This window comes from Lonchura striata, chromosome 2 (genome assembly GCF_050655825.1).
Source record: "Lonchura striata isolate lonStrDom1 chromosome 2, ASM5065582v1, whole genome shotgun sequence".
NCBI classification, from domain to species: Eukaryota; Metazoa; Chordata; class Aves; order Passeriformes; family Estrildidae; genus Lonchura; species Lonchura striata.
In genome coordinates, this window is record NC_140704.1 from 19,383,338 (window position 1) to 19,397,542 (window position 14,205).

Consider the following 14,205-nt stretch of genomic DNA (forward strand, 5'->3'; position numbering starts at 1 on the left):
TTACTGATTCAAATTCAATAAATGATATTAACATCCTTTCTTTTGAACTTAAAATAGACAGTCTGAATTTCCTAATTGCCTTTATAATAAATTTTGCTTTGATTTTCTTATAAGATTGTTGCAATTGTCCCCCAGAGAAAAAAGTACTAATTGAATACATTTTGAACATTTTACTTTTCTTTATATATTCCAGTTGAGACATGCCACAAACCCTTGTGAGGTCTAGGTATTAAACACATTCTGAAAGCCTTATTCATTAGTTTGTGGAAGAGTTTGGAACTGCTATTTGCAACTGAATCAGACAGCCAAAAGTGCAAAAGATGGATGACAATATACTGCAATATTTTGGTCTTGGTCTGAATGGAACACTTTTCATACCAAAGTATTGCAGAAGACCATTCATTTACTAAACTTGATACCAAGCAGCCACTCATGTTATGCTACTGTCATGATAAAAGAGGATTATCTGTGTCACAAGTAACTTGTCAGCAGTGCTTCTAAAATAAGTGACTGAAAGCCTTTCAACAACAGTGTAACCTTTGGAGGAAAAGTTTCTCAATATATCAAACCAACACCTATAGAACTGGTTTTTCTTCATAATACTGTTGCATACAAGAATTGCTGTTCTGCCCACTTCTGCAGGCGAAAGAGCCATTTAGAAGTCCTAGGTTTAAAAAACACCAGTAAAGCTCTGGTAATTTGACTTCACAAACTTCCATCATTCTCTGAAATGTTTTTCCCCCAGAGCGTTCCTGGGCACCTCAGGGAGGTGGTCACAGCACCAAGCCTGACAGAGTACAAGAAGCATTTGGACAATGCTCTTGGGCACATGGGGTGACTCTTGGGGGTGGTTCAGTGCAGGGTCAGGAGTTGGACTCTGTGATCTTTGTGGGTTTCTTCCAACTCTGCATATTCTGTGAGTTTGTGTGATATTCCCACTGCTTTCTGTTTTTTTGCAAATTCTTCTAATCACTTTCATGCGTTACTCCACACAGCACCTGTCTGGTGTTGCTTATAAGAAATTTTCTTTCAGGTCCACTTTTAAATTTCCTCTCGCCATACTTCTATGGCAAGTGAACTATAATGAAAATCACTGATATCTGCAAGCATCCTTTTGGCTGTGCCATCCCCTTGAAATATTTGTTTAGTTGTCTTAGTGTGCTATATTCTCTGAGGTCAGGGACTCCCTTCAATTTGTTATTTGAAGACAGATATGTGTTATGAGTATCATTTCAAACAAATCCCTGTTATTAATAGGAACAACAACAACAATAGCAACATGGTCTTTTACCATTCATCTGATTGGAGTTGAACACTCCACACTAAAGTTAAAATCGAGAATTGGAAAAATATAGAAGAAAGGCATATTGATGCAGGTAGTGGTAAATGTCGCATGAGGTGCAATAAAAGAAAAGAGGAACAGTTAATCTGAGTATTACAGTCTATACATCCATGTCTGGCAGCATGTTTCTCACCAGACTAAGGAAGGCTTCATGGCTTGTCACCCAGCAGATTGCACAGTGCCATTGGAACAAAAGGAAAATGAAGATACATTATCCTAGACAAGAATATACCTGAATATTATTCAATGTAATAGTTATGCATCTCTGGGGATAGAGAAGGGATTTGTGTACATATCCCTTTTGTCCATATTTCCTCAATCTTGATTCAGGACAGTCAAAACCCCACAGAGCTGCTCTGTTCTCTCCCCATAAAGTCAACAACACTTTGTGAAGTAAGGAACTGAGTATCAGAATCAGAGGATAAAGAAAAAGATCATATTAGATTGGGAAGCTAAACTAGCATGTGGAAAATATAAATGAAATTAATTAAAAAAATACAAGCATGATACCCACTCTGGTACAGCCTAATCCTGCAGGTATCATTATTTTAAAAAGTCCATGAGTATCTGTTCACACATGAACTTCAGTTTTAATTGTACTGATTTTGGACATGAATTTTGAGTTTCTGTATGAACAGGATCCAAGAACCAGGTCTCTCCCTGCTTAAATCCTACTAAGGGATTTACTTTGCTTTCTTAGAGCTTAGTTCACACAAATGTATAGGAGTTTTGAAATGGAAAAGTAGTGTCAGCCCTATTTTATTGTTAATTTAATTTAATTTAATTTAATTTAATTTATTTATTTTATTTATTTATTTTATCACAGTACATATCATGAAAATTTCCAGGCAATTCTTTATACTGAAGTGGGGGAAAGGAGATATTACCTAGAATCTGGAAGTTCTATTTTTCAAATTTTCAAAATTGTCTCCTAAAGGGTCATTGAAATATTTCCTGCTAGTTAGAGCACTATATAAAGAAGGATGCAAGATTCATGGAGAAGACAGGAAAGAAAGGTGACCCTAAAAAAAATTTCTCATATTTTCAGACAGTAGAATCTTTTGCTTGACATAGTCATCAATATTCATTTCATCTGAGAACAGACGAATGTATAGAAACATCAGTCTTAGTTTCTGTTCATGCACTGTAACAATATTTAGTATTTGTACATATATTCCAAAGTGCCACGCAAATGGAAATTAAGTAACTGAAAGGGCATCAGAAAAGGCCTGCTTGATTGTACATCCTCTTGGTTGGACTGTTAATTCCCACTGGTGAACAGTAAGTTCTGAGTTGCCCTACTGAGAAGCAACTGCTCTCTCAGAGGAACACAGGATTCATAGCTCGTCTCATAATTATGTTCTGACAGTTTCATACTCTTTTCTTCAATGTCACATTTGTGCATCAAAAACTACTTTGTATCGATTTTCAGGCCAATTTGCACTAAACGAGCAATTTATTGTTGCTATGTTATGGTTGAAGGCATAACATCATATTCTGCATTTTAAAAAATGCTGGACTTCAGCAAAGGTCTAATCACTCTATAAAGGTCATCAGTTTAATCCCTTTTGATCTGATATTTTCTCAGCTTTTAGCATCCAGCTTTGCAAACTAGAACACAGTCTCATTGAAACAACACAGGTGTCAACTGCCTGCCCAGATTTCTGCTAGTCAAGGGTGAAGCACTGTGTGGACATCAGTGCAGTGATCAGAATGCCAAATGCAAAAACATAATGAAACAAAAGAAATGCTTTCCTTAAATTACAACAAGTTTAAGTAACTTATAATTTCCATAATGGAAATTCAGTCCATTGACCCCAGGGCTCAAATACTCATGAGAAAAGGATTTCACTCTCTTTTCACTGAGACAATAAACAGTGTTGTCAACACTGAAGATATTCTTTGCTGCAAAATCAACTGTCACTTCTTTCAAAAAGCCACCAAGGGAAACAAGGACTAGGAAAAAAACAAGGACTAGGAAAGTTTTTCAGGTGTAGAAATCTTACTAAGATTATCACAGCATGTCTGTTGTTCCAGGCAAGGCTAAACCCATGGAAGGCTATTTGTTTTATGACCAATCCTTTCCCAAAAGGGGTTTTCTCTATGGAACTTTACTCAGATTTTCCTTTTCTTATGCTCAAGAAGCAATTGTTACATATAATATACCCTGTATTTATAATGTCTTCTCAAACTCTTAAATGCATTAAACTTCTAAGCCAAAGGAGCCTGTTAATATCTCCAAGGTCAGTCTACTTCTCATTAGGTGCTGCATGACTGGATAGAAAGAGCAAGTAGCCTTTTTTCCCTAATATAAAAGGCACAGAATCTGAACAAGAAATAGCTGTTCTGATGCTGGAATGTTCAAAACATAAAAGTGAAAACACAATAAAAATGTTCCTATTGTTTCCATTAGAAACATATAAACATTATAAAATCTTTGATTTAAAATAACTGTTATGTCTCCAGTTACTCTTGGGCTAGCTTCTTTTGGAGTAGCAAAACAAAAAAAACCTCAAGGAATGAAAACTGAAAATCTTGTTTTGCCATGGCACACAGGACTGCGATGCTGACTTTAACAGAACAAAGGTGTCTACAAATTGAGATTGCTTTTTAGTGTTTACAAACTGCTACTTGCTGTTTGCAAACACATTGAGGGTACATTGCCAACATTATTTTTCTCATAACTGCATATTAACCCTTGAGATTTGCAAAATAATGAAATACATTGTTTTATATTATCTAATTTTAAAGTTTACAAAAAGTTTCTACTGTCATGGTTTTATAGATGAGAAAACAAAATTGTGATAAATACATTTACACCTCTTATGATATGAGATGCAAAAGAGTTTAATTCCCAGAGATTGTCTGTGAGAAGAGAGATACAAAATATTTTAGAGGAAAACTGAGGAAAAATTGATGAATTTCAGGTACTTCCTGGATAGAAAATTTCCTTTATATAAAGTGATGTGGAACAAAAGGTGAATGACAGACAAAAATGTAGAATTTCCCTGGAGACTTGGAAAATAAAATTTTGCTTTCCCCTCTAAAAGCCATGGCATTCCTTTTTGCTCTTGAATTTTGATCAGAGGGTAAAAGACCATCTGGAAAAAAACTATTGGATTTGAACTTCCAATTCAAACTCACTTATATGGACATGATTTGTTAAGGGATAAAACACAATACTTTATTTGACCCTCCTGACTGACACTCAAAACCAGGGAAATAGATGATTCAAGAAGCAGCAATCAGCCTGAAGATGGTAACTCAGTCCTAAGCTTGGCTCTTTTCTCCCCTCTTTTTACCTGAAGAATGCATTTTCTCTTTTTTGGTCAGCGAAAGAACAGAAACCTTCTCTTGCTGCAGGTTCTGGGGCAACTACAGATCAAGTTCACTCACCAGCTCTCCACTCTATTACATAGATAATTTCTAGCCTGGAAACTGTATCACTCCTGTTTGCATGACTCTGGGTTTGAGTTAGGCTTCTGCCTAGGGAGGACATAATGTTTAGGACAGCTGAGCACACAGGCTTAGAGGCACAGTGAGCTCAAAAGAGCCACCAGATTTTTCCCCTCTTCTGGGCCTCCATTTACATCTGGAATGTGAATCTACCCTGCTTTATGGGGCAGGTATGTGGTTCTTCACACAGGTTTTTTCCCTGTACATAACACAGATTCCTGAGAAGATGTTTAATGACCTGTGGGAGGTAATAAGGGAATGTGCAATTGGAAGGTTTCTCCAGAGACTGAAGGGAATCCCCATAAAAATTTTCTCTCTACCTCTTTTAGGAACAGCATGCTCTGGAGTTCTCAACTTATTCACAGTAATGGAATGTGATTTTCTTGACTTGTGGGTTCAATCTCAGCATTTGTTAACATTTTGAGGTTAAGCCATTGCTTTACTTGGTTTCATGATGATTTATTAAGTTATGGCTCAGCTAATGCTTCAAAAATTGATTTTCAATTGCATGTAAGAAATGAAAGGTGGTCTGAGTGAGAATATTATGAACTACAACACACAAAATCAGAATTCAGTATCTGGCTTTGCTATCAATTTTCTGTAGGACCCAAGGCAACTCAGTAAGTCTCTCCAAGACTGATCAATTGCTTAGTGTAGTAAATTGATGAGAGTGCATTACAATCAAATCCCTCTGTTTGTAGGATGACAGTACTCTAAATATGTTAGCTAAGGGCTTTCATTCTTCTGCTCTAAAATATCACCTAATGCTACAACAGTTGTCATCTATATTAATTTGAATTTGAGCCAGTTGAGACCGTGTAAGCCGTTACAATACTTAGTAGCTTCAAACAGTTGTCCTCATGAAGCTCAATAAATACCACAAAGGACCACACCATTTGCCTGTAAAAGCATCTGATTCAAATTCAGATGAACAAAAAGTTAGCTTTTTATAAGAATTTCAATTCTGTCACACCATTGAAAGCTACTGAAAGCAAACACAAGACAATAAGGTAAAGCAGGCTCTTCCTCTCTAATGCTGTGTCTAATGCTTCTAGAGTTACCACAGTGCCCCAGTGGGACACAGAACAACTTCAGGTATTTCAACTTCAATGCAAAATGTACAACTATATGAGCCTTCCTTCACCTGACCTTCATTTTTGCCATTCTTGACAGTGACCCATGCACAGCGATGTCAAAGACGAGTGAGCAGTGTAGAGAAGATTGGAGAAGGCTGCTGACTGCAAACCTGGCTTAACTCCATGTAGAGTGGGAAGTTAGAGACAGAAGACCACAGGGTGTTTGTGTGCCCCAGCAGCTGTCACACTGCCATAGCACTGTCACAGCAACAGGAGCAGATGACGTAAAATTAAGGAAAGCAGGCTTTTAGTCAAAGTTTATTCAGGTTTTTCCATGGAGTCCTCCTTAATGTCTGCACTTAGAGCTACATGGGGTTTTCCCATTAACCCTTTGATCAGGTACAAAGTCAGCAAAATGTAAATGTGTGACTAACAAAATCAGCTGTGTGCCTTTACAACAAAGTCATGACAATTGTAAGAATAGACTACCATATATCATTTTTGATCTTAGAAAACCAAAGAGAAACAAAACTAGTGTTCTTGACTTCAATGTAAGCTCTTCTGGTTTTTTAACATCATGCTTCTCCAGTGTGATATATAATGCTTAATATGATGAAAAATGCCCTTTTTTGCTCCAGGAGAAAGTGATATTTTCTTTCTAGGGGTTATTTGCATGCCAGTGCCACTACATTGGAAAATCTCTGCCATTATTTGATTGACTGTCTGCTGATTGGATTGATGGAGTTTTTTTATATAACATGATGACAAAAAAACTGGGATGAAGTGAAGATGAAAAAATTCTGGAAAAGGCATAAATGTCTTGTTATAAGAAACATTTAAGTACAATTCAAAGCACCATTAAAGGTACCATTTTTCCATTCCTGGCTAACACTAGATGAGATGAAGCCTCTGGAAGATAATTTCCTGTGGCTAAGCTAAGTTCTTGCAGTAAAAAAAAGCTCTATCTTGTCAATCTTATCTTATATGAAGTCCACTTACAAGAATTTTAAGCCTACACAAAAATTATGCTTATAATTTTTTTATTTATTTTGTTTTACTTTAAAATTGGGGAAGACTCAGCTAATTCATAGTGAATTGTTAGGCTGAGTCCCTTGGCTTTGGACTATGTGGTCATAATAATGACAAAAATATTTGTTTTGCCTGAAAGTCTGGCTTATTTCTTTGGTGAAATACATCTTATTTTCTGAATCATTTAGCAACTTAAACTATTAGAAAGAAAAAAGTTATTTGAGTCTTATCAGGTATTATCTGGTGTTTTACATCTTGCAGCTGGAGTTCAGGGTATACAAGAAAAAAAGGACATTTTCTCTGTAATTGAAATCAGGAAGACAGATGACTAATGGAAGCTAGTTTCCAGACATAGGACACTATTGGAAAAAAAGAGTCTTGGATAAGTTTATCACTGTATATAAAGTATATAAAAGTACTTTTTTTCAAAAACTTTGTCTACATTTTGGTAATTCCTAACTAAGTTTCCTAATCTCTCAAAATCAAATTAAGCTCACTGTAGCACAACTGTTAATCCTGTTAGTACATTCCTGTTAGCTGTATCTAGACCATCTTTGAAAATATCCAGACGAGAGTGAAAAAAACATGATACTGACATTTCCTAGAACTACATATGTTGGGATGCACTTGTTAACAAATAAATAAAACAGTTTTTTGTCCTCAAATGGTTTTAAATGTTTTTTTTTTTGTTTTGTTTTTTGTTTGTTTGTTTTGGTGTGGTTTCTTTTTTCACAGCTTTCCTTTTTTTAAAACGGAAATTTCTGTACACCTTGATGAATGAAAAGTGTAGCATTTTCCTGATACTTGCTGTCCAAAAGTCATAGACTTCTTTTTTGAGTTTTAAATCTGAAGGACTGTAGGGTACTAGATGTGCTGGCCAATCATCTAAATCACCTACCAGAGAGCTCTCAACAAGAAAATATTGCATTACATATACAGGATAGTCATAGCCAATTGCTCACAGTTTTTAAGGAAAATTAGGCTTTTAAACTGTTTAGTCAGTTGTTTAAATTTTAAGAAAATGAAAAAACAACTGAATCTGAAATTAATAACAAAAATATTGTACATTTTTAGTGCTGGACATCTCTTAGAATTTATAAAATGCTTGTCATCTTAAGGAGAACCGAGATATAACAAAAATTGTGATGGCATACCACCTGTATTTTAAAATGGTCTAGGCATGTATGTAATAGATATCTGTCATGTCTGTAAAGAAAGAGGGCAGGCAGAAGAAACGAAACCGAGCAAACTTGAAATGCACATTAAGATATGCCACAAAACTGTGGGTGGATTACAGTACAGTTGCAAAAGATTTTCTCATATAATTAAAAAGTCAAAGCAGTATGACCAGAATAAAAAAAAATTATAACAATTTATAAATTTATAATATTTGGTTTCAAAAGTTCTAGACAGAGGTGAGATGTAGAATTTCTATGGAATCCTTTTGATCTACCTAACCAGATATTGACTGCTATCACCCAAGGACACATCAAATTATAGGCAATCATTGATCCAACATAGCTTTGGTTTTCCATTATAAAGGGTTCCCTTTCATTAGAGTTTTAAAGAATTTAGTGTGAGAAAGTAAAGACCTTGTATTCATGACCTGGAATAATCTACTCTTTATGAAAGGCTGAGAAACCACAGAGAATCAAAGAATGTGCCTGCGGCTACAGAGGTTTTATCTGAGTCAAATCTAGGGGACACTAGGAAATTGAATGCATAATTGAAGATTCATCAAAAATAACTTCTCAGATTAAAAGATACGTTTACTGTGTGAATGAGGAATCCTGGAGTGTTGCTTTGCTTTTGTGTTGTTTGAAGTAATTTTATTTTTTTTAAATTTCAAGAATAACAGGAAAGCTCAAGGAAAGTGAATACTTGGCATCAAGTGTTGGTTTGTCCTCCTAAAATGCAACAGCTTTCTCTGTGGAAATGAACTTTCTATATATAACCAATGCATCAAACCCTACACCTCACCTACCAAGTAAGCCACAGCCATGTATAATTTGCTGTAGGATTCAACACTTTTACATAATTTTCCTTTTTAGATCTTGGGCACAGAATAAACAAGTGAAAAAGCAATCCTTCTGCAAGTCCCAATCTGAAAGAATCATGGATGTGTTTTCTAAACCCCACTTTTGGAACAATTTTTTATATAACAGCATACAGTTTTGAGCTGTGTATGAGATGCTCATGATGAAAAGCTGCCCGAGTCAGCTGTTTCTGGGTCAGCCTCCTGCCACGGAGCATTGGCTCACAGGGCAGAGTGTGGGCACTTTTCAGCCACGAATACACCTCCAGTTCAGAGCAGACGTGGCACAGGAGAATGAAGTGCTGACTATTGACCTCTAAGAGCACTGAAGCAGTTTTCACAATAAAATAAGAAGCAATTTGATTTCAAGAGAGAAATAAAGTTTCAGGGACATTTCTATAGATAAAATACTTACAAGCACCACATTGAGTTTACAGATCACTTTATTCCAAGGGATCACTTATGCATCAAAGCAATAAAAAAAATACCACGCCAACAAATGGACAATTTAATGCCCATACAGCATGTGACCAGCTGTGCTGTGGTTGGTGACAGCAAAATGACAGAGGCAAGGAAGAGTATGACAACTGCCCACCATGCAGTGAACAGATCTCTAGTTTGAGAGAAGGAGAAAATAATGGCTGAATATGACTGAGAAAAAAATGACAGGAAAAGAGACCAACAAACTAATTGGCATCTGCACTCTGTGATTTTTCAAAACTTGAATAATTCTCTGTGAGGGTCCTGAGAAGCTGCTATATCTCAGCTGTTCTGGACTGCTGTATGTAGGACCTGTGCCCATGATGTTGGGGTCCCCATGTAAGCTCAGGTCCAAACCTAAGATATGTTGCAGATGAACCTATATTCAATCCCATCCCTGATCTTGTACCCTGGACCAGCACTAAAGATAGCTTGTCTCCAGTCCTGTCCATGGAATGTGCCTTCTTGGATGGGCTTTGGAGCTGTTTATCCTTTTGCTGTTGCACAACTCCTGTGTAGATGTCATTCATCATCTCACCTTCTCTAGGACCACTGATGGGAGATGCTTCCTCTGGTCCTTTCCTGAGCTGTCTGTTGGCAGCTGTGCCACTTTCCCTTCTTTGTCAGCCTGGCTTCCTGCCTTGTCCCTGGGCCTGCCTCATTGCTGCAGACTTAGCTGATGGTCACTAGACAAGGGTTGAGCCCTGCTGCTTCCCTAAGCTGCTGAACTGTCACTGTGCCCTGCCTGTGCCCACTGCCACACTTGGCTACCTGTTCCCTTGACCCAGGAGAGAAACTTCAGGCTCCCTGCTTGGAAAGGCAATCAAGCCAATAATATTCCCCTTAATACCAGTGGGAATGTGATTTATTTAAATTTGCTCAGCAAATCTTCCTCTGCTTTGACAAACCATTCTGAAGCCTTCAGAAATGAACCCAAATCTTCCTTTTCAACTCAGCTAGCCCTACTTTGGCAATGAACACAGGCGCAGGCGACATCTAACAGCTCAGTCCTATTCTAGCAGGGAAATTCTCATCCACTTCAAAGGGAGATGGAAAAACCACAGGTCTCAGTCCTTGAACTCAAAAAGATGATGATGACAAAAGTAGTCCCCTGCGTAGTCTCATTCAACAGGATTCTTATTAACTTGCACATAGAGAATGTGCAGGATCTCAGCTAGTACAGATATAGATATAAAATGGGTATGCTTATTAACAAAATGTAATGAAATGATTCATTACTATGAATGACTTTATAGCATATTATTATTTAGAACTAGCACTATATACTCTCTTAAAACAGTTAAATAAAACTGCATTATTATAGTCAATAAAAGTAGTAATACAATTAAAATTTATTTAATAGTAATTGAACAAACTCTTTAATTATAGAGTGCTAAAGAGAATTGTAAATATTTAGTTTCCTAAGCAGTTCCTAAGCTTATTTGCCCTACTTATCTTCCACACAGATGTGGGATGCTGGAGTCCCTTGAGAGTCTGGTAAAAACTATTTCTACAATCAGATTTTGATTAATAAAATTCAGTGGAGTATAATTTGACAAAATACTGACACTATTTACAGACAAAAATAATATCTCTTACCTCCATTATCTTTTAGGTGCAGTGCTATCTTGGTGTCATCTATAAAGGAAATTCAAAGTTAGTTGAAGGAAAAAAGCATTTTCTAGGCCATTAATCACTTTAACAATAAATTTTTAATGATAAAAACATTCCACAACAAGAAAATTATTTGATACTCAATGAGAACTAGATTGTGGTTTTTCTTACACTGAGCACTACACATTCTTACCACTAAAAATAAAAAAAAAGAAATCATTTATGAGAGTATTAAAGCATTCAGGAGGATTCGAAACACTAGTTAATACGGGTATGAGAGTCTGTCTCATAATGTTTATAAATAATTAATATATATTACATATTCACACAGCTTGAGCATTCTATCATATTAAAGACTATATGAACTAACATATGTCAATAAAATAAGACAATGACTTAGTTTCTTTTTGAAGAATCTTGGAAAAGTATACTAATACTAAACTCTATTTACTTCCATATTCCTCTTTTTCTTGTGAATTTTAATGAACAGAATGCCAGACAATATTCCTTTTAATGCAATCCAAATGCTGTACTGACAGTTTTTAAACTTTTATTGCTTTAAACTTACCAGCCTTTCTTATCAGTAGATTCTCACTTTGAAATGTCTTCAGCTCAGATTTTCCTGTCACAAGCTACTTGGAAAATCTGTACCTAGGACTTTTTCTTGTGTTAATATATAATTTCAATAAACACACACACATACACACAATTTTATAGATGTTTCTTGATTAATCTGAATTAGCTTTCTTGCCCAGATGAATTTCCTCCAAAAGCAGGAAGGCAGGATATCCCAAGCTCAAAAAGGTAAGGTTTAAGCAGTCATTGGTACGAGGATGAGAACTGACCCACCATTGCTTACCCAGTTAATTCAATTCAGAAGCCTAAAGAAACTACTTCACAACAGTGAGCACTATATGAAAAAAACAGTGTCAACTGACTGAAAAAAGGCAAACAGGCATATTTCAAAGATGTTTTTATTTTGGATTATCTATAATTTTCACCTGGCTAAATAGAATCCATAAAAGAATTACTAACTCATTAAGTCTGTGATGGGAATTTCTTCTTGATTTAGCAGGAACCTTTACTACTACTATATCAGCAGGTTTTGGACTACTGCCTCAATGTAAAGGAACATGAAAAAGTCACTGTAACCTCAAGTTTTCACGAAATCTTCCTAACTTGTCCTTGCTTCTCCATCAACATCCTCTCCCGGAGCCTTCAACCCCTTTTCACCTTACTGGTGCAAGAGGGAGCAATTTAAAAGCAAGAGCCTTGAATACAATTCCCATTTCCTTCGGCTGCCCCAGAGGGAAAAGGCTGTCATCAACACATACTTAAAGGAAATAAATTTCTTTCTGAGTTGTAAATTGCTTTTATTCAAGTGTAAAAATGTAGTGTGTACATGTCACCTTCTGTGGGCAGGCTGGTTGGAAGGTGGGACGTGGTGGATCCTCTGGTGGTTGTTAAAACTCTGAACCTTGTGGTGGTTGGCAGAAGGGTGGTGGTGGAGTACAGAGGTGTTTCAGTTGTGTCTATAGTCTTCTCACAAATCTTATCCTTTGACTGTTGGGAAACAACAGAAATAAGGAAGAGAAAATTAATTCTCAGTAGAAACTGTCAAGAATGAAGAATTTAATCACAGAAAAGTTGTTGTGATGAAAAGAGTGAAAATAGACACGCTAGATAAAGAAATTTCAAAAGCTTTTTTTTTAGGCTTTTTTTTACATTTCCCCTTTCAAGTCTCTATGCAGCATTGAGCAACATATATTTTTGTATTTATCTGCAAAATTTAGAACTCTCAATTGTTAATTACAAAGTCACTCCAGATCGTCAAACTTGTTATTTCCCTCGATCAGAGTTTAACATCTAAGTTTACAATTCAGATTTTCACTTTTCTGTTATAAAAGCTCACTGCCATCAATTCAGGTGACATAAAACACGTTAAAAAAGATATCTGGGAATTAAACAGTAGCTCTTCATAGTGAACAATGTGTAGTTAACTGGGGGATTTAATTAGGCTTCATATATAATTATCACAAGAGAACACACATGGATGTGTAAAATGTGTGTATGCATTCAGCCTATAGAATATTTATCTATGACAATAAATCAATCCATTCACTATATACTTATTAATTCAACATAATATTAAAATGTAATATATTATTTGTATATATTAAAACAAAAATATGCATAAACATAATTATAAAATATAAGCAATAAACAACACAATTATTATAATATATTAGCACACTTTAAATAAAGGTAAACATCATATAATAATTTAGTATTTATTTGCATGGGCAAATATTTTGATACCAATATAGAGTCTGTTTGCTCTTTTTTTTTTCTCCCAAGTTCTGGACATTTTTAAAATTCTGAAGATGCAATGAGTAATTTCTTTTATGGTTCACACAGTTTTGCAGGAAAATACATCCAATTATCTTTCAGCAAATATGGAAACTGCATCTAACTCCTGCTGTCCCCATTCATTTCAATGGGAAGTGGAGTCATGCAAACCTTTATTTCATTTTATTGAGATCTAGCTTCTAATATTCACAGATATTTTATCATTCTCTTTTTTACTTGGAACTATTTATTACATTACACAAATATTTCAGTATCTGAAGGATAATTATTCTTTACATTTCTTTGTATTTTTCTTAAAAAATGCTGTTAATTTCACTGATGTAATTTAGTTAAAATTTAGCTTAAAATCTATATTAAAAATAAAGAACCTTATTATGAGAATCCTCATTATTTATCCTCTTGAATGAAGTATCTAAAACTAACCATTGTGTGCTAATTACTGATCCTTCCTGGAACTCCAGCATTCAGCTCAGGCATGATTCTGGAAGATGCCAAGCAAGCTGTTGCTTCTATTCCACAGAGCCTAAAAGCTGGACAGTTAACTGCCACCAAGTAGCCCAAAACTGTGCAAATTAAACTATTAATTCCTCGGATACATTTAGTGTATCAATAATTTTCTCTCAGATCATGCACTAAACCTTGGAGCACATACTGGACTGAAACAATAAAGGAGAAGCAGAAGGTAATGTTAATGTCCTGCAGGGAAAAGTCTTTTGATATCTTAATTTGCAAGCACAAGTGAGTCCTAGCTAATTATAATCTGGATTAAAGCATACAAGAGTTCTGCACCATAATAACACGTT

At 35.6% G+C, this 14,205-nt stretch overlaps 1 protein-coding gene across 3 annotated transcripts in view; it reads right to left on the minus strand.

Moving 5' to 3' along the window:
- Window positions 1–14,205, minus strand: part of PLXDC2 (plexin domain containing 2) — a 247,918-nt gene that overhangs the window by 15,609 nt on the left and 218,104 nt on the right. For all 3 annotated transcript variants that reach the window (XM_021530357.4, XM_085565860.1, XM_085565879.1), the window contains 2 exons: window positions 12,442–12,595; window positions 11,018–11,056 (listed from right to left, as the gene is read on the minus strand). In XM_021530357.4, the coding sequence (XP_021386032.3) occupies window positions 11,018–11,056; window positions 12,442–12,595 (193 nt within the window). The remainder of the gene's footprint in view (window positions 1–11,017; window positions 11,057–12,441; window positions 12,596–14,205) is intronic.